Source organism: Aspergillus multicolor (genome assembly GCF_047715735.1).
Source record: "Aspergillus multicolor strain CBS 133.54 unplaced genomic scaffold BDW74scaffold_2, whole genome shotgun sequence".
In the NCBI taxonomy this organism is placed as follows: domain Eukaryota; kingdom Fungi; phylum Ascomycota; class Eurotiomycetes; order Eurotiales; family Aspergillaceae; genus Aspergillus; species Aspergillus multicolor.
Window position 1 is genome coordinate 2,153,965 of NW_027395953.1, and position 22,018 is coordinate 2,175,982.

Genomic DNA, 22,018 nt, shown 5'->3' on the forward strand with positions numbered 1-22,018 from the left:
AACCATAGACTATATTTTATACACACTCCCAGTCCTAGACCATCTACTCCACACCCCGATATATCGCATCCGCAACCCTAGCAACCTGCCACATCTCCTTCACATCATGCACCCGTATAATATCCGCACCGCCCGCAATACTCGCCGTGACCGTCGCCGCCGTCCCCCAACCACGCTCGCTCGCCTTCTCAACACCTGTGAGCCGCCCAATAAACCTCTTCCGACTCGGCCCCATCAACCATGGAAAGTATTCCAGCCCCTGCATGCTCCTGAAAGCAGCAAGATCTTTCAAGATAGCTAGATCCTCGGCCTGGTTCTTTGCAAAGCCAAGACCCGGATCGAGAATCATCCGCCACCGCCGTATCCCCGCCGCCTCAGCGGCCGCAATCCGCTCGAGAAGCTCACTGCTTACATCGGGGATCACGCCGTTCGGATATTCCGTCAGCTTCGTCATTGTAGACGGTGATCCGCGCATGTGCATGAGCACGATTGCTTTCCCGGACCGCGCGACGGTAGAGAGCATTTCCGGATCCAACGCCCCAGCTGAAACATCATTAATGATGTCCGCGCCTGCGGCCAGTGCTTCCTCCGCGACGCGCGCGCGGTACGTATCGACGCTGATGGCGACATTCGCTGCTTCCGGTATAAAAGCGCGAATATGCCGGATGGCGGGGATGACACGGCGGAGTTCCTCGTCGACGCCGACGGGGACGGAGCCCGGTCGTGTGCTCTCGCCGCCGATATCGATGATTGTCGCGCCGGATGCGATGAAGGAGCGGACTGTTGCGCTGAGGGTTTCGAGATCTGTGGCCGGGTGTTTGCCGCCGTCGGAGAAGGAGTCCGGGGTTAGGTTTAGGATTGCCATTATGTGCGTTTTTCGGGAGGGGTCTGTGGCGCGTAGGGATGGGAAGGAGGGTGAGATGTAGGTTGTTGCGACGGGGGTTGGGGAGGGGGGTGGGAGGGAGGATAGGATGGATGCGTAGGTTGTTTTGTGGTTCTTGATTGGGGGGATTTCGTTGGGGATTAGTCTGTTATTGTTAGATTTGGCTCTTTGGTGAGTGGTTAGGGCTGGGCGCTGGACTGGGTGTGCTTACTGGCTTAGAGGTCGGAGGACGAAGTCTCGCTCTAGCATTAGCTTGTGTGGGATGTTGAGACGGTCGTGGGTGAAGACTTCTTGATCGTAGAGGAGAATGTCGAGGTCAATTGAGCGCGGACCTTTGTCAATCAATTTCTTCCTGCCTAGACCAATCTCAATGGCCTGTAGTGCATCGAGAAGCTCCAGGGGTTGCAAGGTTGTTTCGACCTGAAGAAGTTAGAGAATACTACTCTTATCATGAGAGTAGAGACGCACCTCGCAAACGCCGTTCATGAAAGGCTCCTGGTCGAGATAGTACATTGGCGCTGTCTCAAACAGGGAACTGGTCCTGAGGACTTTGATGCCGGCTCTGTCCATCTCGAGGCATGCCATCTCGATCATCTCAACCCGCTCCCCGACATTGCTGCCAAGAGCAATAAATGCCCTATGCTTGGGCTTGATAGCATCCATTGCAGCTTTAAGCGGAGCTGATTGACTGGTGGAGTAATGCCGGGTACTCGACAAAAACTTCAGACGCTCATGATAAGCAGTGGCGACGTGAAGCTTGAAGACCGGGCGCCGGGGGCATGCAGTTTGTTGTGAGAGCTCTGCTGGATGTCAGCTTACGGCTCAATTTTGAGACGCTGTTCTTGCACAACAAAAACTACTGGAAGCTAACTGGGCTTCGAGCAGCATCACATACCGCAATGATGATCTCTATTACAGTTAAAATTGGCTCGTATGTACAGTGGCTAGGAAATCACCTCTTATGCAAGGTCCCGTACAACCTGTCCGACAGCTCCGTGCTGCATGCTCTTGATCGCAGTAAGCGAGCGCGAAGGGCTGGGCTTGGAGAAATAGCACAGCCTTGCCATGGCCCCACTGACAGAGCCCTCATCTCTCGTAATTGTGTCGTTTGGAATTATAGAATCTCGCTGGATACGTCATGTCGTCGAAAATGTCGCCGGAGCACGTGACATGAATTTTAGGCCTGAGGAATAAAGGCAGAAACGTCAGACCATGTGCCGCCCGTGTCAGGTGACAGCTTACCCCATAGTATCCGCACGTTCAGCCGAGGCTTTTCTGATTACGGCGTCGCCGACAGTCGTCTCCGCCTCGGTTGACAGCGCCCTTGCTCTATATTTGTTCTTTCAGCTTTCTCATCCTTGTTTCCTACTCTCTCTTCATATCTTACGCTCCTCTTCTCTTTCTATACCCAGTCTTTTTATTCTTCTTCGCCGCTTTACCTACAATCATGGCCTCCCCCCGTATGTTCCATCCTCGCATGTGACAATGTGGCCACCTGAGCTGACTCTGCCCAGAGAAGATCAAGACTACGCTTACCGATCTGCTCCAGATCAACCACCCCGTCCTGCTGGCAGGAATGAACGTAGCTGCTGGGCCCAAGCTGGCCGCAGCAGTCACCAACGCGGGTGGTCTCGGTGTCATCGGAGGTGTCGGATACACTCCTGACATGCTCCGCGAGCAGGTCGCCGAACTCAAGAGCTTCCTGAAGGACAAGAACGCTCCTTTCGGTGTTGACCTGCTGCTCCCTCAAGTTGGTGGAAGCGCGCGCAAGACGAAGTATGTTTTTACTCTTTTTAAACCCGCGTTGGTACATTCTTTCCTCGTTCTGCTGCTAACCGCTCTAGCTACGACTACACAAAGGGCAAGCTGAACGAACTCGTCGACATCATCATCGAGAGCGGTGCCAAGCTCTTCGTCTCTGCCGTCGGTGTCCCTCCCAAGGCCGTTGTTGACAAGCTCCACAAACATGGAATCCTGTACATGAACATGATTGGCCACCCAAAGCACGTGCAAAAGGCTATTGACGTCGGTGCGGATATCATTTGCGCCCAGGGTGGTGAGGGTGGTGGTCACACTGGTGATGTTCCCACGACGGTTCTCATCCCTACCGTTGCCAAGCTCTGCGAGGGCAAGATCAGCTCTTTCACCGGCAAGCCTGTGCAGGTCGTTGCTGCGGGTGGTCTGTTCAATGGCAACTCCCTTGCCGCTGCTCTGATGCTCGGAGCCTCCGGTGTCTGGGTCGGTACCCGCTTCATTCTCGCTGAGGAGGCGGGTGCCCCCAAGGCTCACCAGGAGGCTGTCCGCACTGCTGGCTTTGAGGACAATATTCGCACAATCATTTTCACTGTACGTCCTTCTTCGGAACAGATATACATTAGGCCAGTCGGCTAACGGTACTAGGGCCGACCCCTGCGCGTGCGCAAGAACGAATACATCCTCAACTGGGAGAACAACCGCCAGCAAGAGATCAAGGAGTTGACCTCCAAGGGTGTCATCCCAGTCGAGCACGACATGGAGAACATCCCCGATGACGTGGACGACGAGTACCTCGAGAACGCTCGCCCATATCTGATGGGCAAGGTCGCCGCCGTAGTGAACGAGAAGAAGTCCGCCAAGGCGATCGTCGATGAACTCGTCGATGATGCGGCTGTCCTCTTGGCTAAGGGCAACAAGCTTCTTGCGAAGCTGTAAGCCCGTAAATACTTTTGCTTGTTTGAGATATACTCTGGCGGCGCATATACCCCGCTATGCATTTGATAACGCATTTATTGTTATGATATGGTATTGATAGCCAGTTGGTTTGGGATGGCAGCCCTTGTAGGAATGATGTTCACATCTCATGACACTAAATGAAAAGATTTTTGGAATAAATTCTAAAAATACCCAACAAAATAGATATCATAAGATGCGTGAAGAGAGAAAAGAAGGGATGGAGCAAAGCGAGTGCAAGGCAGGTATTTATACCCAGTTTCCGGATAATCAATCTTTTAGTGTTTGCGGTCGTGTATCCCGTACATATACTTGATGTTTCTGGAAGACTTGATGTTTCTGGAAGATGCTGGTTAGATTATGTTCCAGCGCATGACGCTTAGAGTTTCGGCATGGTCTATGCGCTCTTACTTACCTGACCGTGCCACATATTCAAGGTCGTTTGCGTGCGCCTTCCCTACTACGTAGCTTCGCGCATCCAGGACGTTGCTTGTCCTACCTGACCAGTGCATATTTCTAGCAAAATTGTTCCTACAGAATTTGGGACCCTGAGACAGGCGTACGAATTACAAGACATTGTTCATTATCTCTTAAGTAATTAGACCAAGAGCGTTGAATGACTGGCTAGCTTTTTTTCGCTGCGGATGAGACTGCCTCTGTGTAGAGTTAGGGCTATGTCTTTATCACTTCTTTCACCATCAAAGAATATCGCGCCAGTCAGAGAAGAGCAATCAATATACGATGAGACAAGACGAAACCAAACCATCCCACAAGCCCTGATTTCCTTCTCAGTACCCATAGGCACCAGTGAAAATAAATATCTATACTAAAACAACCTTGAGATCAATCACTTACCTACCCAAGCCACTAACAATACTCACCTCACACCAAAACCATATGTCTAACAGGACAACCAACAAAATGCCCCAAGACCAAACCCCACCCCTCCTAAGCCTACACATAATCCCAATAAACTACGCGACCTCCAGTGCAAAAGTCTACATCCTGACTCTCGGCCCCCTCGCAATCCACGGCACAACCTACTACAACGTGTTCGACCGATATGGAAAGGTAACGGGGTACATCGACCGAGGCGACGGGAAGTCCACGATCTCGTCTGTGCTGGTTAAGCACTCGAATCCCAAGATCCTAACGCACGATATGGGCTCTGTGCTTGAGAACACGAAGAGAAATATTCCGAGGATTGCGGAGAGTTGTGTACAGCGAGCTGATGGGAGGAGCAGGCCGTGGTTTGAGCTTCTTGCAAAGGAGCCCGAGGCGAAGGGGTTGGTTGTTGCGCAGAGGAGGGTGAGGGAGGCTGTGGCGAACACTGAGGATTGTTGGTTGTCGCTTCCGGAGCAATTGGGGGAGATGTGGTTGGAGTCGAAGAGAGAGGTGAGTGGGTGGTAGTGCACTGTATCATTGTATGTTTGGCAACGAGGTTATTTGCTGGGCAAATGATGGAGATGAGGTTCGGTAGTTCTGAGAGGATATTATGTTTCGCGACCTGTGATGTTAGCCATATGCCTGATGTGAAAAGTAAATACTTATGAGAGACAGTTTTATTTACTTGCTGCATGAGACGATGAAAAAATCGCACAGAAGAAGGCACGAATCTGCGCCGGCTCTGCCAAAGGGGTAGGCAAGTGATTGTGAGGGCTCCGAAAAATGCCCAAATGAATGTAACCACAATCCAGCCGGTAAAGAACTTCTTGGAGAAGATATACCCGGTCCCATACATGGGGATCGGCCAGAAAATCGTCATTGAGATTGCGATGAAAAGCGCAGCACCGAGGGCAATGTTGCGGGCTCGGAGGAGCCCCACGCGCTCGTTCTCAGCTTCTTCTGGAATTTGGATTGGAGTGACGGCCTGGGCATTCGTGGTCTTGTTCTGCGTTTGTTCTTGCGCCATCTCAGACTCCGCTTCGGTCGCGATACTGCTGTCATCGACTAATTTGATCTCCTCGAAATTTCTGAAATCGTAATTCTCGGGGTGAATGTAGGTAATAAGCGGCGTGAGCACGATTGGTGTAGTCAAGGCGAGCATGTTGCCCGCTACGCAGGGGTAGAATCCGGATAGGGTTGCGACGCTCACGACGCCTTCGCGGTGATATGCAACTCCGATCCAAGTGCCGATGCTGGCGATGGAGGTCAAAATTGGAACGAGGGTCACTGCGTATTTGCTCTGTTTGCGCCAGAAGAGAGTGCATGCGCTGGGTATTACCGCGCCTGTTGATTGTTAGAATACCCTATTGCAATAGCGACATTAACGGGAGAATATCTTACCGTCAATAATAATACCAATAGCCGTGACAATGAAACTGACGGAGAAGTTGGCATAGCAGAGACCCACAGCCACACAAGCTACGACGATACTATACACAACGACAGCGACATGTGAAACAAAGATCAGCTCTTTGCCTGTAGCGGAGGGATTGACGTATGAGCGGTAGAAATCGTAAGTGACCAGAATTGTTACTGCCACTGTCTCTGAGCTCAATGCGCTCGTGATGGCTTGGAAGAGCATCAAAAGCACTGCGATAACGCCGCCTTTGCCGAGGATGACATAGGCTACGTACGGCATTTCTAGGGCGTTTGTCACGATTCAAGCGGACATTGGTTTGGGGTATGTTGGCCTGCCGGGTGATCCAGCGTCAAGCTTCCTGAAGCTTAAAATTGCTGTAGGAGACGTACATACCAGGCAGGGGTATGCTCAAGCGCTGCGGCACCGAGACCAAATGTCGTCGAGATGCAAAAGGGGATGGTGAACTATTTGTTGCATTCAGACTCAGCAAGGGTGACTTCGAGATCACAATTCGCCTGGAGGACTCGACTTACCCAGCACAAAGCCCCTAGCAGGTACCCAGCAACCGTGGATTTAGGGTCAGCAGCGATAGCCTTTTGGAACAGCCTGCCAGCTGAGCTCAGTTCCACAACTGAATAGAAGAAGGAAAGACGAGACGTACTGAGAATCCACCGTCGCCGAGAACCCTCCGCCCAGGAAAGTAAGTCCAACAAGCCCGCCATAGACACTTTTCATGGTGAGCAGATGACCCTCTGCATTCCCCTCCACTGGCCGAATCTCGGACGCAGCCATAAGGAGCTCCCACATTCTGCCGGGCGAGCCTACATGAGGTGAAGTTGCGTACATCATGAACATGGTAACGAGCATGATGACGAAGAGAATGACAGTGTGAACTGTGAGTTGTTAGCTAACAATGTCCCCTGAGTAAGGCATTAGACCCACCCCATTCCGTCAAAAAGGTGGCCTTGATACCCCCAAAGAACGTGTAGATGCAGACACCCAAAGGAAACAAAAAGCAGATAGCAACTTGGTGCATCCCAGTGGTGAGGTGGAAGATACTCGTGCCGCCAACGAGCAAGTTGACCGAGATAAATATCTGGTATATTAGGGAATAAATGGCAAGGACGATGTGACCCGGTGCGCCGTATCGATGCTTAACCAGCTCCAAGAAAGTGTGTGCATTGAGTGCTTTGCGCTTGAGCTCGATTGCCAGGACAGCAAAGGTAAGGATGGGGACAGAGCAGCCTGCACCGAACCAGAATGTCGCGGCGATTCCGTATGAGTAGCCGAAGTTCGTGCTTGAGAGAAGCGTTGCACTCAGGGTCCATGGTGAGACCACGGACGAGGCAATTAGTCCTGAACGCACGGAACGCTTCGCTGTCAAGTACATTTCTGAGTCTTGGACTTCCGACATGTATCGTTGTAGGGCGTAGGTTGTTAGGCTCATGAGTACGGCGAACAAGCCGCCTAACCCTATTACGATGCCATAGCCGACTCCCTGGTTGAAGATGGGGAATAGCGAATCGGCCGCCATGTTAACCTGTACAATGGCTGAAGATGCCTCAAGGCTGCATTTGCCAGGGTATGTTCGGCGTGGCCAGACAACTGCTAATAAGACACTCACTTGCTATGAAACCTGAAGCGAGCCGCAGCACGTCATACTAGGGCGGTGGCATAATGGCATAACCAGACCTAAAAGACGGGCTATCTGCAAGCAGTTGGAAACGACGCATTGCGGACTCGCTCAGCATCTCACGCCATCCGCGCTTGTTGGAGAAGCATCCGTCTTGTCGGTGTGAGAAAGTGGCGCGGTCAAGTTTAAATCGATCCTCAAATCATTGATCTTTCCTGGTACCTTGCACCGCTATCTTCAGCAATTTCAGACCCCGGCACTACTTCATTCAATGCAAACTTTCAAAGGTGAACAAGCCCGCGCTGCCGCTTCACTACGCTGGAAAGCTGCCCCCAAGCCGACTGGCCGTGACGAATGGATTAAGCGAGCACAAGAGACAGCTACAGTCTTGAAGATTGATGCGGTTGAGCGTGATGCAGCTTCAAAGCCACCGTTTGCCGAAGTGCAGCTGCTGAAAGATGCTGGATTAGTAAACCTCCTAGGGCCGCGCAAATTTGGTGGCGGAGGCGAGACCTGGGGGACCTCGTACAAGGTATCGACGGAGATTGCTAAAGCGGATGCTAGCATTGGACATTTGCTAGGGAACCATTACTCCTGGTGAGCCGTGAAGATTTTGGGAGCCGTTGTATATAACATTGCTAACAGTATTCCAGGTTCTGGAGCAGCCAGATCCTGGGGACTCCCAAGCAAGCTGAGCGATGGCTCCGAGAGTTCACGGAAGGGAACTACTACCTTGGAGGAGCAGTCAATCCCGAAATGCGGACATGGTGGCCGAGAATGCCGGTGATGAGCTCGTTTTCAACGGAGACAAGTTCTTCTCCACGGGTATGGGCACCGTAAGATAAGTTCATTCGCTGGTCACTGACATTAATACTCGCAATAGGAGGCGTGATCAGCGACATTACGGTACTAGAAGGCGTATTTAGGGGCGGGACGCATGTCTTTGCCTACGTCCCTACCAAGCAGCCTGGAATAACCTTCCAGGGTGATTGGGATGTCATTGGACAACGTTTGACAGTAAGTCCAAGCCACTACAGCATGGACATTGAACTTCCACTGAGAACCATGTCAGGAATCTGGAGGCTGCGTAATCACCAATGTCAAGGTTCTGTGGTCTGAGGCTGCGGGTTTCGTCGACAAACAGTTGACGCCGCGAGATGCATACCATGATTTTATCCTCCCACCAGTCCAGTTGCAATTTGCTGCTGTGCATGTCGGCGCCGCTATCGGTGCCTTGGAGACGGCTGCAGAGTACACACGCACCAGGACTCGAGCATGGCCTTATGGCGGGGACAACAAGACAAAAGCTACTGAAGAATGGGTGAGTGCCCTTGCGATTGAGTCGAGCAAGTCAATGAGTCAACTAATTGGTGAACTAGTACATCCTCGAAGGGTATGGAAGACTGCAGGCAAAAATCTGGGCGGCCGAAGCTCTGATTGATCGCACCGCTGAGCTGGTCTCCAAAGCCATCCATGCACCCCGAGCTGAGCTGACGCACGCCGCACGTGGCGAGATCGCCGTTCGTGAGTTCAACTACTCCCTTCCTGCGGTTTCTGAGATAAGACTTTGGCTGACCCATTTCGGCTTGTTTCCAGAGGTGGCGGCCTCAAAAGCGCACGCCATCGAGACGGCGTTGGAAACAGCTTCTAAGATATTCGAGCTGACTGGGGCTAGCGCGAGCCTGAGCCGATACAGATTCGACCGTTTCTGGAGGAACACTCGAGGTATGCTTCCTCTAACAGACGGCCAAGTCCGACTGAGACGCTAACGCGGCCTCGTGTTTGCAGTTCATAGTTTGCATGACCCGATTGCCTACAAGTTCCGCGAGGTGGGCTCGTGGGCGCTGTTAAAGGAAGCCCCGGAGCCGAGTTGGTATACATAAAGCTAAAATGCTGTAGCCCCATTGTTATTGCTGGCCTGAATATTTCTTGTGATATGTTGTTGGACGGGGGTTGGCCGAAACGGAATTGGAATTGATAACGTGCTTTCTCCAACTAATTGGCAATTCTTCTCAGCAGAACATGAATTTTGTAAACTTCATGCTCATCCAATTAAGGACGCTGGACCTTGGCAATCTTTCCAGTCTCCACGTGGTACATGTAGCCGGTAATCGGGACGTCGAGAAGAAGAGGATGCTGTTCTAACACCTTGATGTCAACCAGGACGCTTTGTTCTACATCCTTGAAAGGAAGAAAGGCGATATGATCCGCGTCTTGTTCAAGCTCAGACTTGATTTTCTGACGAAGAGCCTCGTCGGAGAAAGTCAACATGCCGCAATCCGTCTATGGATGGTTAGCGCCGCCTGTCTGAACACGACCGGTGTATAGTAAGAGCTCATACATGGTGCACCAAAACAACCTCCCTCGTTCCCAGAAGCTGCTGCGATATCACGAGGCTACGAATGGCATCGATGGCACGCCCACCAGCATTTCGAATGACATGAGCATCGCCTTCTTCAAGACCCAAGGCTATGGCGGGATCTGTATAGGCAATTAGCAGCTGAGAAGGGATACCTAACTAGCCTAGCATCCATGCATGCCAAAATTGCTACCTTCCTATAAACAAGATGATCAGCGACAGTCAGCCGAGCCTTGGAGGAAGTTTACTCACCGAGCCGGAGGGAGCGTAAGGTCGCCTTTGCTAAAGGCCGCCACGTACTTTTCATTAGCAGCCTCGAACTCCCGTGTCTGTGAGAAGACGAACGACGTGTTAAAATGAATATAGGTTGAGGATTAGATCAATTGCTGGCCTTACTGAATGGGCCTCTCGTAGTTTTGTGAGATGCTTCATGTGGCTGAGTAGTGCTTGCGTGATTGGGAGTCAAATATGAGCTAGACGAGACATGGTCATCGCGTTCTAAAGAGAAGTAAGTACTACCCGCCCAGTGTACGAGCTCTTGAAGGGCATTTTCAACAGTCCTGGGGCTCATTCGAATGTTGGAAAATGTTCTTGTCATTGAGAATATCCATGACTTGCATCTCTCCAGATTGAGGACAGCTCTCCATTTCGAAGGGAACGCTCAGAGCAGTCCTATAGCCTCGAGCAGAATACAACTTAAGCAGAAGGTACCAGGAAAAAAACTTATGATCGTCTGAAGCGAGGTGAAGATGAATTCACCTGAGATGTTGGGAAAGCGCGACTTGGTGCCTCAGGTCTCAGGTGTCGGGGACTATACGCTAGGCCTAATCAGTCCGACTTTGTAACCTGGAAGTCTTCCAACTCCTCAACTCCGCACCTCTGTTCTCCTGATACTATTCATCTTTCAGAAAGAGGTAAGATGCTTCACTGACGATATTTTACAGTGAAACTGACTCTAATGGCTGAAATAGCTCGAATTACGTTATATCTACCGTCTTCGCCTCCTCCGTACGCCCTTTGGTTCATCAACTGCGGAACCCAGGGTCCGGGGTCAATTGAGTGATCGGCTGATCCGCTCACCACAATGCGGGGGAATCTGTCAAAGTTCCAATAGGGGAACTGGACACGTTTGGATGAATCCTGGGGAAGCTGATCGTCATCCGGATACAACATCGGGAGCGTAGCCGGTTTCCGGATATCAGACCGGGAGCGCTGCCGGTCATTGCTATCATCAAGCACAATGGGCGGATACGAGCTAGAACTGGACTATTCATGCACGCCCTCCAAGAGATTCCTATTCAGGGCAATATTTCCTGCCATGATAAGATAGCCAGGTGACAGACTCCACTATGGCCACCCCGCATTTCGGAGCCCGTCCGCTTCCCACAATGTCGTGTCGTGCCGCTCCCGAGATTGCGCGTTGCGCGGGCTATCTCAATATACTCAACAATCTACGAAATGGACGGATCACACAAGGAGAACGGTATCAGGAAGCGGTCAACAAATGCGTAGGCTAATCGCGGCTTTTTCTTGGCTGGGCTAACCTGGTTGTGGCTGTAGATGCCAACGGTGCCGCAAACAGAAAATCAAGTGCTCGGGGTTTCAGCCCTGCAATACATGCCATAAGCGCAAGTTGACGTGCGTCTTCGATGATAGAGATCAGAAAGTTCTTGTTACTCGAGGGTATGTTGCGTCGTCTGTTCTGCCCGCACGAGCTGACGCCACCTAGGTTCATCGAGGACCTCCAGCGAAGGATTGCTTTACTAGAACGGGATGAGAACGCGTTGTCAAGTCCGCATAGTTTTATTGACCAAGAAAGAACACGGCCTGATGAAGGTAGGCGTCTCTACATTCTCCCGAACAATTATCTGACTGTCGCAGGCGGAGAGGAAGATCGGTATAGCCAGAACCTCGAAGACGCCGATCTGACCAACCCATTGTCTACCGGACCGTCGGCCTTTACGACTTCAATAACCGGACAGACTTGTAGGTGCACTATGAGTTTACCTGACGGATGAAGCTTACGCGTATAGTCTACATGGGGACTTCATCAAACTGGTCGTTCGCTCGAAAGATACTGGGCATGACCCATGAACATCTTTACAACTCTCCACTCCCAACAGATACCTTGCTTTTCGAAGGCTCCACATATGATCTGGGTTGGGATGGACTTAGAACTACTGTTTATGCAGAAGCACCTATAGTCCCAACCCTGGATTACTCAATCTATCTGATCAATGCGGTCAAGTTCCATGCCGGACAGCTGTACCACCTGTTCGATGAAGGGACATTTATGGGCGGGCTGTATGCGTTCTATGAAGATCCTCAGCAGCAGATGGCGACAGATAACCTATGGTACATCCACTACTTGGCCATTATCGCCCTTGGAAAAGCTCTTGTTGTGCAGCGAAATCGAGATACCCGCCCTCCTGGCTGCGAGTTCTTTACCAGAGCCCTCCAACTGCTTCCCGATACGACGCACCTGGCTAGAGACTCTACGATCGCAACGGAGATTTTGTGTTGCATCGCACTGTATCTTCAAGCACTGGATCATCGAAACTCCGCACATAATTATGTAAGTAGAGCTTTGCGGATCTTGTTTCTCAGCTAACTGGTCAGATCGGACAAGCGATGAGGATTGCTCTCGCCCAGGGTATGCATACTGACATGCCCGTGCTGCACCTCGGTGAAGCTCTTGTCCAAAGGTGCCGCAAAATATGGTGGACGGTTTATGTACTGGACCGACAAATGACCTCTTTGATGGGGTTGCCGCAGTCGATTCAAGACAGCCACATCCACCCTCAGCTTCCTGCCTTCCCTGGGTCACCTCAGAAGGTGGTAGCGCTAAGCATGCAAATCCGCATGTGCCAGATTATCGCCGAGATCAATAGCAGTATGTTGTCCCTGTGCGCACTTTCAGACGAGTGCTCATTGCTTGACAGCTGTATATGGAGCGGATGGCCGACTTAACCGCAAGTTCTTGCTACGGACCAAAGCTGCCCTAGCTAGCACGACTGATCTAGCCGGTGATCTTCAGCGATCGTTTGACTTGCAGTTGGACAAGGCTACGATAAGTGGAGTTTCCCGAATGTCCGCTCATCTGCATCTACTCTATCACCAGGTATGTTCCAGATACCTTAGAATCAGGGCAATGCTCACATGTGTAGTGCATTGTCCTCGCAACACGTCCGCTACTTTTATGCTTTTTGAAGATGCACTTCCAGTCCGCCGATACGTGCCTTGAGACATTGAACTCGTCGGCCAATGTGCTCCGACTGCTGCAAGTGTGCATTGACTCGGCGCAGCAACAGCTTAACATCCTCAGCAGCTTATACGAACAAAGTCTTCTTGGTGAGCAACTTGATCTTTTCAACACTGCTAAGCTGACCCCCGCAGACAGCTTTCTTCCGTTCGACCTGGAATCGACCTTTGTCTCCAGCGTTGTTCTTCTGATGGCGCCGGCTATCGACTGTGCCCTCCTGGAAAGCCGACGGCCGTGGCTACACAAGAGTTACCTGATTCTAGATGATATGATATCTCGCGGAAACTTGATCGCACAATACCGAAAGAACGAGCTCGAGCAAATGAGCGCGCTCCTCTACCAGCTTGCACCAGATCGGCAACCCGACGACATAACCAAGGGAAAAGAGCTCGAGCTGCCATCCCCATTGCCACCTGCGTACCGCATTCCAGACCTACCAGGCCTGAATGATGGACTGACAACTGCCGAGATCATGGCGGTCGCGGAGTCGATCGACACAGGCGACGTGGACTGGGTTGCACATGCAGTTACTGAGAATCAGATCTGGTAACTCTAAGATATGTATGATTGATGTTTAATGCTAGACATGACTACAGGCTATCCTCGATAGCTATGATCTCAGCCATGACCTTCTTCACATTAGCCTTGGCCGGCTCCCCGGCCTCCTCATACGGAGTCCTCGGCTTGAACTTCTCCTCTGCGCCTTCGATGCCCGCCCTAGAAGCAGATACGATCGCCGCAGCATATTTGGTAGACGCAATTCCGCTCTTGCACGGAGACTCGGCCAGCGCGGCCTTGCGGTGCAGAGCCAAAGCTTCCTCCACCTTTCCAGCCTTGTACAGTCGGTAGATCTGCATAATCGTCTTGGGAACGACATTCGCAAACGCAGCAATACATCCGGCGGACCCGACAGAAAGACCACCGATTAGGAAGTCCGACTGTCCGCCATAGACAGAGAACTCTTCAGGCGATAATGCAGCTGTGAGCCTTGTGATCTTTCCGACCTGCGCACAAGTGAGCTTCACGCCGACGACGTTGCTCTTGCCACCGTTTGCTTCCTTCGAGGCCTTCACAATATCAACAATACTCTCCGAGTCAATATCAACGCCGTTCGTAACGCCGGGGAAGTTATAGATCACGACTGGTAGAGGCGCCTTGGCAGCAACGTCTGCAAAGAATCGCTTGACGACTGCAGGGGTGGTCGCCTTGCCGAAGTACGCAGGAGGTAGGATGAGCAAGTAGTTTGCGCCGGCTTTTGCAGCATCATTGGCGAGCTCGAGAACTTGCTTTGTGGAGTGGGCGCCGACGCCCGCCATGATGGGGTATTCGGGGCCAACGGCTTCGCGGGCGGCCTTGATGGCACCGAATCGTTCTTCACGCGTGAGGAGGAAGGCTTCAGCATTTGTGCCGAGGATAACGAGGCCTGTGAGGTGGGAGGATAGGTATTTGGTGTATTTCTTGAAGGCCTCGACGTCGAGTGTGTCGGTAGAGTGGTCAAAGGGCGTGACGGCGGGGACCCAGATGCCGGCGGGGGGAACGTGAGGGGCCATCTTGTTCGTATAGGGTTGATCAGAAACTGGATGGTAGGCAAAGATGGTTCTTTTCTTCGCAGTGTAGATTTAGCATTCTGTCGGCGCATCGCATGAATTATTATACAGACTCCTCTCGGATGAACCCCCGAGGCTGCGGGGTATGCGGCGGAGGGCTATCTACTTTCCCTCGGAGAACCATCCGACGTTATCGCGATAACTATCTACTCCGACGATGAATAACTACAGTACAAATGCTTTGCGCGCCGTCTGGGTTTCGACTATCTCGACGGACAAGAACCTGGACGTGATACATCGCAATGATCCTCAAGCGCGCAACGACACCACGCATTGGCTGGGTGAGTAACCGCTCAATTGGCGCTTTCTACCTGTTGCGATATAGAACGTATGCTAATAACTGCTTCGCGACAGTATGGCCTCGGCTCCATGGGCCTTCCCATGGCCACGAACCTGCAGCGACACCTATCCAGAAGCTCCGAAGAGCACAACCTGACATACTACAACCGCACATTGTCCGCCGGCGACAGCTTGAAAGAACTCGGCGCAACTCCTGCAGAGAATCTGCTAGACCTTGTCGAGAAGTGCGATGTTATCTTTACCATGGTATCTTCATCTCATCTCCAATTCCCCTTAACCTCCCATGACTAAACCTCTTGACTAACTAATCTCCGCGTATCTACAGCTCTCCAACGACAGGATCCTCACTGAAACAATCAACACCATATCATCATCCAGCCTCACCATAGATAAGAAAACCTTTGTTGACTGCTCGACCGTCCACCCCGCCACGACAGCGCAAGTGTCCAGTGAGCTCTCCGATCTCGGCGCGACGTTCTTATCAGCGCCGGTCTTCGGGGGCCCCGCTGTTGCGCAGACGGGGCAGCTGGTGTTTGCACTTGGCGGGCCGAGCCAGAATGCGAACCAGATTGATGTGCGGCGGTATATTGTTGGTATTATGGGGAAAAAGGTCATTGAGTGTGGGGAGGAGGCGAAGGGCGCGAGTTTGTTGAAGATTGGGGGGTTAGTGCGCTGCACCAATGGTGGTAAAGGAAGCTGACAATTGCGACAGGAATATCATCACGCTGAATCTGATGGAAGCAGTCGGGGAAGCACAGGTGTTCGCCGAGCGAACGGGTCTGGGGACGGCGGCAATGGAGCAGTTGATCACCGAGTCGTTCGGGGCTGTTGCGGGGGGATACTCGAAGAGGTATGCTACTTTCGCCGCTTGATGTATATAAAGACCAGCTAACCCTGGATGCTCTTAGGTTAACGACCGGAATCTACGCACCGCCGCTCAATATCCGTCCTGGATTCGGAGTCTCACTGGCCATTAAAGACGCGGACCACGCCTTATCCATCGCGAAGGAAGCCAACACCAAGCTCCCCGGTTTGGAATTGGCAAGCAACAACATGCGCTCTGCGCGAGAATTCGGAGGCGAGTGCTTGGACAGCAGCTCAATGTACGGCGTTCTCCGGACGCAGGCGGGAATGCCGTTCTGGAATGAAGCCAGCCGGCAGGAATGAACTGGCAGAGTCTCGGCATAGAGTACGTATCAACAATGCATAGAGTATAGAATAACCCGGATAGGCACCGAGATAGAGGTCGGGAAAACTCCGGCAGACGATCCCCCGCATCGCAGTCGCTCCCGGTAAATAGCGCACGGCAGGCCTGCCGACTCCCTATCCCAATTGATAACAGATCTCCACGCGAATGACCTCAAGCTCAGCCCGGGGCGTTTCACTACCCCAAGCGCCCCAGATTGCCTGACCGCTGATGTAATTCGCCTGATAGTCTGTCTGTTCTCCTAGGGAAACGCCTTGGCTTGGCCCTAAGGTTTCGCAGTACCGTAGATGCCATAAAAGGCTAGCATTCCTACCCAGCCCCGTTTCCGACCCATTCCTATCCAGCCCTTTCTCTCCACTCTCATCAACACCCTCCACTGTCTCTATTACAATGTCAACAGAGTACAAGATGAAGCCCGAGCATGAACCCGAGGACCCAGCTCTGGGCCAGGTCCCGTCAGTTCTTGCAGAGGGCGAGGTTGCACCCCATCCAGCCACAGCCCACGACGACGTCTTTGGTGAGATCTCTGAGGATGGGCCGAACTATCGTGATGTATGTAGACACCTCTTTACACAATATGAACCCAGAAGGAGACGAACTGACAAGTGCAGGTCGGCTGGCTCGGCACTGTCGCGCTCATGATGAAGACGCAGATCGGCCTAGGTGTCCTTTCCATACCGTCTGCATTCGATGTACTAGGCCTTATACCAGGCATGATCTGTATGCTGGTTATTGCGGCTATAACGACGTGGTCGGATTACATGATTGGCGTGTTCAAGTTGAACCACCGCGAGGTTTACTCCATTGCCGATGCCGGTGGTCTGATGTTTGGGAAGCCTGGCAAGGCCTTCTTTGGGGGGGCATATGTTCTCTGTATGTTTATGTCTCTCTGTCGAACTGCTCCTTGCAATGAGGATCATGGCTAACGATAGTGGTGGCCAGACTGGATCTTCGTCGCCGGCTCCGGAATGCTGAGTATATCCATCGGCCTAAACGCCGTCTCCACGCACGGCGCCTGCACCGCTATCTTCGTGGCCGTTGCAGCCATCATTGGCTTCATGCTTGGGAGTATCCGCACCCTCGGCAAACTAGGCTTCCCTGCATGGATCGGCTTAACCTGTATCCTTACAGCGAGTACGCCTCATTCCATCCTTCTTCTCATTTACCGTGTTCTAACAAATCTACCAGTCTTCACCGTAACAATAGCAGTCGGCGTGCAAGACCGCCCCTCCGAAGCCCCCGTCACCGACACGCCCTGGAAATCCGACTTCAAGATCATCGGCAACCCCTCCTTCACCGAAGCCATCACCGCCGTGTCGTCGCTAATTTTTGCATACTGCGGCACACCGGCGTTCTTCGCGATTGTTTCCGAAATGCGTGATCCGAAGTACTACACGCGCAGTCTTATGATCTGCCAGTCGGGCGTTACGGCGATTTACATTACCATTGGGACGGTGGTCTACTATTTCTGCGGTAGTTATGTTGCGTCTCCTGCACTGGGGTCCGCGGGACCGATGGTTAAGAAGGTGGCGTATGGGTTTGCGTTGCCCGGGTTGATTGTGACGACGATGCTTGTTATCCATGTACGCCCCCTTCACCCCCCTCCCCCTCCCAGCCCCCTTAACCATTTACCTAAAAGTGAAATACTGATGGTTGTGGATAGTTACCCGCAAAAATAATCTTCATCCGCCTCCTCCGCGGCAGCCGCCATCTAACCTCCAACACCCTCACGCACTGGGCAACCTGGCTCTCCTGCACGCTCGGCATAACAATAATAGCCTACACCATCGCCTCCGCAATCCCCGTGTTCGACGGGCTGGTGAGTCTAGTTGGTGCACTGCTCGGCACACTCATGTCCTTCCAACCGATGGGGTGCATGTGGCTGTACGACAACTGGAAGAGGGGCAAGACGGAGACGAACGCTAAAGCAAGGGGTGTGTGGATGGGTATGGTGGCCTGGGCGAGCTTTGTTATTGTCATTGGCACGTTTTGTATGGTTGCTGGGACTTATGGGAGTGTTGTTGGTGTTGTGGAGACTTATCGGGCGACGGGGGGGTCGGGGGCTTGGAGTTGTAGTGATAATTCGGGGAGTGTTTAGCTCTTGGTCTTGGCTGGAGGGGATTGGGATTGAAAGGGGGTAGAGTAGATACTTCTGGATTTCAATTTGAGTGTTCATTGTTCATAATATATCTTGTTCATAGGTTTAGTGAGTCGGTCCGTCCTCCAGTCTCTAATCCCCATAACCCATCTGCCATACTCTACATATACCCCCTAACCATCTCAACCCTACACCAGCACCTCATTAGCACTCTCTCTCATCAACATCTCCTAAGCCAGTCGATAAGCAAGAAAATAGAAAGGGAAGGGAACATACACAACAAAAGTCCCCGCACAAACCGGCACCGCCCTGCCCATGGCCGTGCCTACCCCCCTATAGAACCCCGTCACCCCCTGACTCCTCCAAGTCTGCCTGATAGCATCCCTCATACCCCTGTATTTCTGCTGCGCACCAAACCCATCCGCCTGCATCTTACTCTTCACCACATCGAACGGGTAATTTGCGCCCCAGAGGACCACGCCGGTAAGACCGCCGCAGGTTGCTGTTTTCCACTTCGGTATTGCATTTTCTTGGGGAGAGGATGTGGAAGAGGGCGCTGTGAGGCGGGATATTAAGTATCCGTAAACAGAAAACCAAACCCCGTAACTCCCGAATTCGCGGAGCATCGTGGGCACTTGGCCGCGGTAGAGGCCGGGTATCCCGGCGTGGGTGGTTATGTGGCGGATGCAGGAGAGAACGCCATTATACGGCTTTGCATTAACGGTGTGAGTGTTGGCAAGGGAGGTGGAGGTATTGGAGGACTGTGTTTGAAGCCGTATTCTGATGTGCTCTGTTGGACCGGAGACGAAGCTATTCGCGAGGCCGGCGAGACCGCCGGATAGGAAGATTTGCGGGGTGCTTAGGGGGTGTCCCTGTGCATTGGAGTTCGGGTTTGAGTTGGAGGATTGCAGAAATTGGGTTATCGTGTGGTTTGTTGAGTAGACGATGCTTATCTGCATTTAACAGTGGTTAGAGGATCAATCATATGGAGGATAGGAATAGGGAGGAGGAGACGTACGCAGGCCCCGACGCCGAGGAGGGGTGGGAGGGTTCCCTGGCAGCATTAGTATAATACAGCTTAGAAGGGAGGGTATGGTTTTTTGGATAGCGCTCACCTTGTAAAAAGCCAAAGCACCCTCATTCTTCCAGATATCCCGCGCAACTTGGACAGCACTTCGATTTGCCTGCACTTGCATGCGAACCTTGACGATATCAAATGGTTGGCCTACAGATCTATCAACAATGTTCTTCATTGTAGAGTATGGACAAAGAGAGCATAGAACGAACCAATCATAACCTGCGTTATACCCCCGGCCGCTCCTACCATGAACTCCTTCGCCGTACTCTTGGTTTCAGACATTGCGTGGCGAATTCAGTAAGCTGGCAAACAGCCTCTATCAAGGCCTCAGAGGATTCTTTTCTTCCTTCGAACCATGGAACATTCCCTGGCTCAGCTATACTTACTCCAACTGATACGCTGCGCTGGCATCCAGACCGTGGCCAGCAACGGTCCCCCCTCCGTTGATAGTCGGTACCACGACCGACACCCACGACATGCCTATCTGCGGGGTATATCCAGTCGGATGAGATAGCGAGGACTTCATGCCTGGATTGTACGTAAGAGGAAGTTATCTCCAGAATCTGGAGGTGTATCGCCAGGTGACTGCTATCGTGCATACCCCGCAGTGAGATAGAGATGTGGCACCGGGAGGCAGGCCGAGTTCCTGATTTCTATACGAGGGGGTTATAAGTATGTACTGAAATGGAGGATAAGTTGACAAGGACAGGATCAGACTGCTTGAAGTGCAAAGTAAAGATGTCTCTCTTCACCTTCACAGCTGGGAAACCGGCCCTCCCTCGCGTCGTGGTCTTGACGCCGACTTCCACCCGCTCCCACTCAAGACGAAGTATTTCAACCCTCAACACCACCAAACCAAAGACACCCCGAGTCGAAGTGCGCTCAAACTCAACAACCTCCGCTACAACCCTCCCAACTAGCGAACTCAAACCCGCCGAATCTTTGACTTCTACACCCCCCGCCCTCTCCGCCCTCCCAACCCCGGTCCTGCTCCGCTCCCTCCTCATCGCCACCATCTCCTCAAAGCCCTACCTCCTCCTCCCCTCTCTCTCAGCCCTCTCCTTCCTCTGCAAGCCCCGCTCCGGGCCTTTCCTGAATGTCGACCGCAATCCCATCCTACACTCCATCCTAAAAGCAACCTTCTACAAGCAATTCTGCGCCGGCGAGACCCACGATGAGGTCCGGCAGACCGTCCGGCAGCTGTCCGACATGGGGTTCCAGGGTACAATCATGACGTACGCAAAGGAGACGGTGTTCGACGCAAAGACTAAGACGCAGGTTGGATTGGGCATTGAGGATGTGAAAGATGGTGTCCAGAATGCAGAGTTCTGTGCCCAGATCGAGGCGTGGAGGAAGGGTACTGTTGAGACGATTGACCTCCTGGGGGGTGAGGATTATCTTGCGTTGAAGTATGCCTTTCATTCCCTTCATATTCTCATCTTTTTTCGATGCTGACAAGTACATGTAGATTAACCGGCGCCGGCCCCTCCGTAACCTCCGCCTTCAGCACGGGCTCCCTCCCCCCAGACCAAATGCTGTCGGCCCTCGACGAAATTGCCTCCAAGTGCGCCGCGCGAGGCGTACGCATCCTCGTCGACGCCGAGTCCCACCATTTCCTCTCTGGCATTCTACGTGTTACACTCGACCTGATGCGGAAATTCAACACGGACGGCTATGCACGCGTGTACAATACCTACCAGGCCTATTTGAAGAGTACACCGGCCACCATCGAGAAGCATCTGCAAGCCGCAAGCGAAGAGGGGTTTACACTGGGCCTTAAACTTGTTCGGGGCGCGTATATCGCCTCTGACGAGCGGAGCCTTATCCATGATACGAAGGAAGACACGGATAGGGCGTATAACTCTATTGCGCAGGGCGCCTTGCGTCAGGAACTGGGCTCTTTCGGCTCCAGCTCTCAGAAACCCTTTCCGTTTGTGAACCTCTTCCTAGCAAGCCACAACAAGGACTCCGTTATGGCTGCACACGCTCTCCACCAGCAGCGGGTGAAGGAAAACCTCCCAACTGTCCCCGTGGGATTCGCGCAGCTGCACGGCATGAGCGATGAAGTGAGCTTTAGTTTACTGGCGCTGAAGAGTGAGAAGGAGGAGCCGAAGGTTTATAAGTGCTCGACCTGGGGTGGGTTGGGCGAGTGTCTTGCTTATCTTTTACGACGGGCCATTGAGAATCGGGATGCGGTTGGGCGCACGGGGAGTGAGTACGCTGCGTTGAAGAGGGAGGTTGGACGGAGGGTAAGGGGAGTGTTTGGGTTTAGCTCTTAAGGGGGGTTGGATATGGGTACGATTATGCTTTTCATGAGTTATGAGGTTATTTTAGGTATGATGATGAGAATGAGAATGACGGTTTATTTCATGATACGATTGTGTTATCTGCGAGGCAGATAGAATATTTTTTTAGTTTTGACTCTTCCTTGACAAGTGCTGTAGAATAGTAGTCTACTATCAACAAAAAAAAGCAATGCACAGATTCCTACCGCTAAGCACTTTGTACGCTCCAATACTTTACTCCATGATGTCTACATCATGGAGTTAGGGTTAGGGCTCACATCCGACCTGGTCC

The 22,018-nt window shown here is 52.3% G+C and overlaps 12 protein-coding genes across 12 annotated transcripts; 7 read left to right on the forward strand and 5 right to left on the reverse strand.

Annotated features, from left to right (window-relative positions):
- Positions 1-26: 26 nt before the first annotated feature.
- Positions 27-2,192, reverse strand: BDW74DRAFT_144966 (folic acid synthesis protein). The gene is made up of 4 exons (XM_073723130.1): positions 2,126-2,192; positions 1,352-2,066; positions 1,095-1,303; positions 27-1,028 (listed from the first exon to the last, which is right to left on the reverse strand). The coding sequence occupies exons 2-4, from the start codon at positions 1,544-1,546 to the stop codon at positions 44-46; spliced, it is 1,389 nt and encodes a 462-aa protein (XP_073589097.1). The 5' UTR covers positions 1,547-2,066; positions 2,126-2,192; the 3' UTR covers positions 27-43.
- Positions 2,193-2,330: 138 nt separating this feature from the next.
- BDW74DRAFT_186390 (nitronate monooxygenase) lies at positions 2,331-4,199 on the forward strand (the record flags this gene model as incomplete). Its single annotated transcript, XM_073731255.1, has 4 exons — positions 2,331-2,343; positions 2,398-2,659; positions 2,728-3,229; positions 3,284-4,199. 4 exons carry the CDS (start codon positions 2,331-2,333, stop codon positions 3,572-3,574), a joined length of 1,068 nt encoding a protein of 355 aa, XP_073589098.1. The 3' UTR covers positions 3,575-4,199.
- A 314-nt stretch (positions 4,200-4,513) lies between these two features.
- On the forward strand, positions 4,514-5,002 carry BDW74DRAFT_173829 (uncharacterized protein; the record flags this gene model as incomplete). The annotated part of the gene is made up of 1 exon (XM_073727877.1): positions 4,514-5,002. The coding sequence occupies one exon, from the start codon at positions 4,514-4,516 to the stop codon at positions 5,000-5,002; it is 489 nt and encodes a 162-aa protein (XP_073589099.1).
- Positions 5,003-5,085: 83 nt separating this feature from the next.
- On the reverse strand, positions 5,086-7,431 carry BDW74DRAFT_165433 (sodium:solute symporter family protein; the record flags this gene model as incomplete). The annotated part of the gene is made up of 7 exons (XM_073726412.1): positions 5,086-5,119; positions 5,320-5,821; positions 5,879-6,096; positions 6,291-6,361; positions 6,431-6,503; positions 6,559-6,790; positions 6,840-7,431. 7 exons carry the CDS (start codon positions 7,429-7,431, stop codon positions 5,086-5,088), a joined length of 1,722 nt encoding a protein of 573 aa, XP_073589100.1.
- A 23-nt stretch (positions 7,432-7,454) lies between these two features.
- Positions 7,455-9,413, forward strand: BDW74DRAFT_165434 (uncharacterized protein; the record flags this gene model as incomplete). Its single annotated transcript, XM_073726413.1, has 9 exons — positions 7,455-7,479; positions 7,857-8,127; positions 8,184-8,274; positions 8,307-8,355; positions 8,414-8,547; positions 8,603-8,851; positions 8,910-9,054; positions 9,127-9,255; positions 9,319-9,413. 9 exons carry the CDS (start codon positions 7,455-7,457, stop codon positions 9,411-9,413), a joined length of 1,188 nt encoding a protein of 395 aa, XP_073589101.1.
- Positions 9,414-9,582: 169 nt separating this feature from the next.
- On the reverse strand, positions 9,583-10,196 carry BDW74DRAFT_173833 (beta-class carbonic anhydrase; the record flags this gene model as incomplete). The annotated part of the gene is made up of 3 exons (XM_073727878.1): positions 9,583-9,813; positions 9,872-10,011; positions 10,190-10,196. 3 exons carry the CDS (start codon positions 10,194-10,196, stop codon positions 9,583-9,585), a joined length of 378 nt encoding a protein of 125 aa, XP_073589102.1.
- A 1,009-nt stretch (positions 10,197-11,205) lies between these two features.
- BDW74DRAFT_51495 (Zn(II)2Cys6 transcription factor) lies at positions 11,206-13,721 on the forward strand. The gene is made up of 9 exons (XM_073733020.1): positions 11,206-11,397; positions 11,450-11,572; positions 11,619-11,725; positions 11,771-11,875; positions 11,923-12,464; positions 12,509-12,782; positions 12,832-13,010; positions 13,057-13,240; positions 13,286-13,721. Exons 1-9 carry the CDS (start codon positions 11,348-11,350, stop codon positions 13,699-13,701), a joined length of 1,980 nt encoding a protein of 659 aa, XP_073589103.1. The 5' UTR covers positions 11,206-11,347; the 3' UTR covers positions 13,702-13,721.
- BDW74DRAFT_186398 (dihydrodipicolinate synthase family protein) lies at positions 13,722-14,701 on the reverse strand (the record flags this gene model as incomplete). Its single annotated transcript, XM_073731256.1, has 1 exon — positions 13,722-14,701. One exon carries the CDS (start codon positions 14,699-14,701, stop codon positions 13,742-13,744), a length of 960 nt encoding a protein of 319 aa, XP_073589104.1. The 3' UTR covers positions 13,722-13,741.
- On the forward strand, positions 14,663-16,247 carry BDW74DRAFT_144973 (NAD(P)-dependent oxidoreductase). Its single transcript, XM_073723131.1, has 5 exons — positions 14,663-15,039; positions 15,113-15,304; positions 15,384-15,721; positions 15,771-15,908; positions 15,967-16,247. The coding sequence occupies exons 1-5, from the start codon at positions 15,001-15,003 to the stop codon at positions 16,223-16,225; spliced, it is 966 nt and encodes a 321-aa protein (XP_073589105.1). The 5' UTR covers positions 14,663-15,000; the 3' UTR covers positions 16,226-16,247.
- A 426-nt stretch (positions 16,248-16,673) lies between these two features.
- BDW74DRAFT_165438 (uncharacterized protein) lies at positions 16,674-18,363 on the forward strand (the record flags this gene model as incomplete). The annotated part of the gene is made up of 5 exons (XM_073726414.1): positions 16,674-16,817; positions 16,877-17,138; positions 17,208-17,399; positions 17,454-17,848; positions 17,929-18,363. 5 exons carry the CDS (start codon positions 16,674-16,676, stop codon positions 18,361-18,363), a joined length of 1,428 nt encoding a protein of 475 aa, XP_073589106.1.
- Positions 18,364-18,523: 160 nt separating this feature from the next.
- BDW74DRAFT_173838 (uncharacterized protein) lies at positions 18,524-19,723 on the reverse strand (the record flags this gene model as incomplete). Its single annotated transcript, XM_073727879.1, has 5 exons — positions 18,524-18,551; positions 18,640-19,316; positions 19,382-19,417; positions 19,479-19,588; positions 19,651-19,723. 5 exons carry the CDS (start codon positions 19,721-19,723, stop codon positions 18,524-18,526), a joined length of 924 nt encoding a protein of 307 aa, XP_073589107.1.
- A 456-nt stretch (positions 19,724-20,179) lies between these two features.
- Positions 20,180-21,720, forward strand: BDW74DRAFT_173839 (proline dehydrogenase family protein; the record flags this gene model as incomplete). Its single annotated transcript, XM_073727880.1, has 2 exons — positions 20,180-20,850; positions 20,910-21,720. The coding sequence occupies 2 exons, from the start codon at positions 20,180-20,182 to the stop codon at positions 21,718-21,720; spliced, it is 1,482 nt and encodes a 493-aa protein (XP_073589108.1).
- Positions 21,721-22,018: the final 298 nt, after the last annotated feature.

Excerpts from the sequence above, each read along its gene's own strand:
- BDW74DRAFT_144973 (XM_073723131.1), top strand. The coding sequence starts at position 15,001 with ATGATCCTCAAGCGCGCAACGACACCACGCATTGGCTGG. Across the intron at positions 15,305-15,383 it reads GCGATGTTATCTTTACCATG|CTCTCCAACGACAGGATCCT; the intron begins GTATCTTCATCT and ends GCGTATCTACAG. Across the intron at positions 15,722-15,770 it reads AGTTTGTTGAAGATTGGGGG|GAATATCATCACGCTGAATC; the intron begins GTTAGTGCGCTG and ends CAATTGCGACAG.
- BDW74DRAFT_51495 (XM_073733020.1), top strand. The coding sequence starts at position 11,348 with ATGGACGGATCACACAAGGAGAACGGTATCAGGAAGCGGTCAACAAAT. Across the intron at positions 11,573-11,618 it reads AAAGTTCTTGTTACTCGAGG|GTTCATCGAGGACCTCCAGC; the intron begins GTATGTTGCGTC and ends GACGCCACCTAG. Across the intron at positions 11,726-11,770 it reads AAGAACACGGCCTGATGAAG|GCGGAGAGGAAGATCGGTAT; the intron begins GTAGGCGTCTCT and ends TGACTGTCGCAG.
- BDW74DRAFT_144966 (XM_073723130.1), bottom strand. The coding sequence starts at position 1,546 with ATGGATGCTATCAAGCCCAAGCATAGGGCATTTATTGCTCTTGGCAGC. Across the intron at positions 1,304-1,351 it reads TCATGAACGGCGTTTGCGAG|GTCGAAACAACCTTGCAACC; the intron begins GTGCGTCTCTAC and ends TAACTTCTTCAG. Across the intron at positions 1,029-1,094 it reads GTCCTCCGACCTCTAAGCCA|ACTAATCCCCAACGAAATCC; the intron begins GTAAGCACACCC and ends TAACAATAACAG.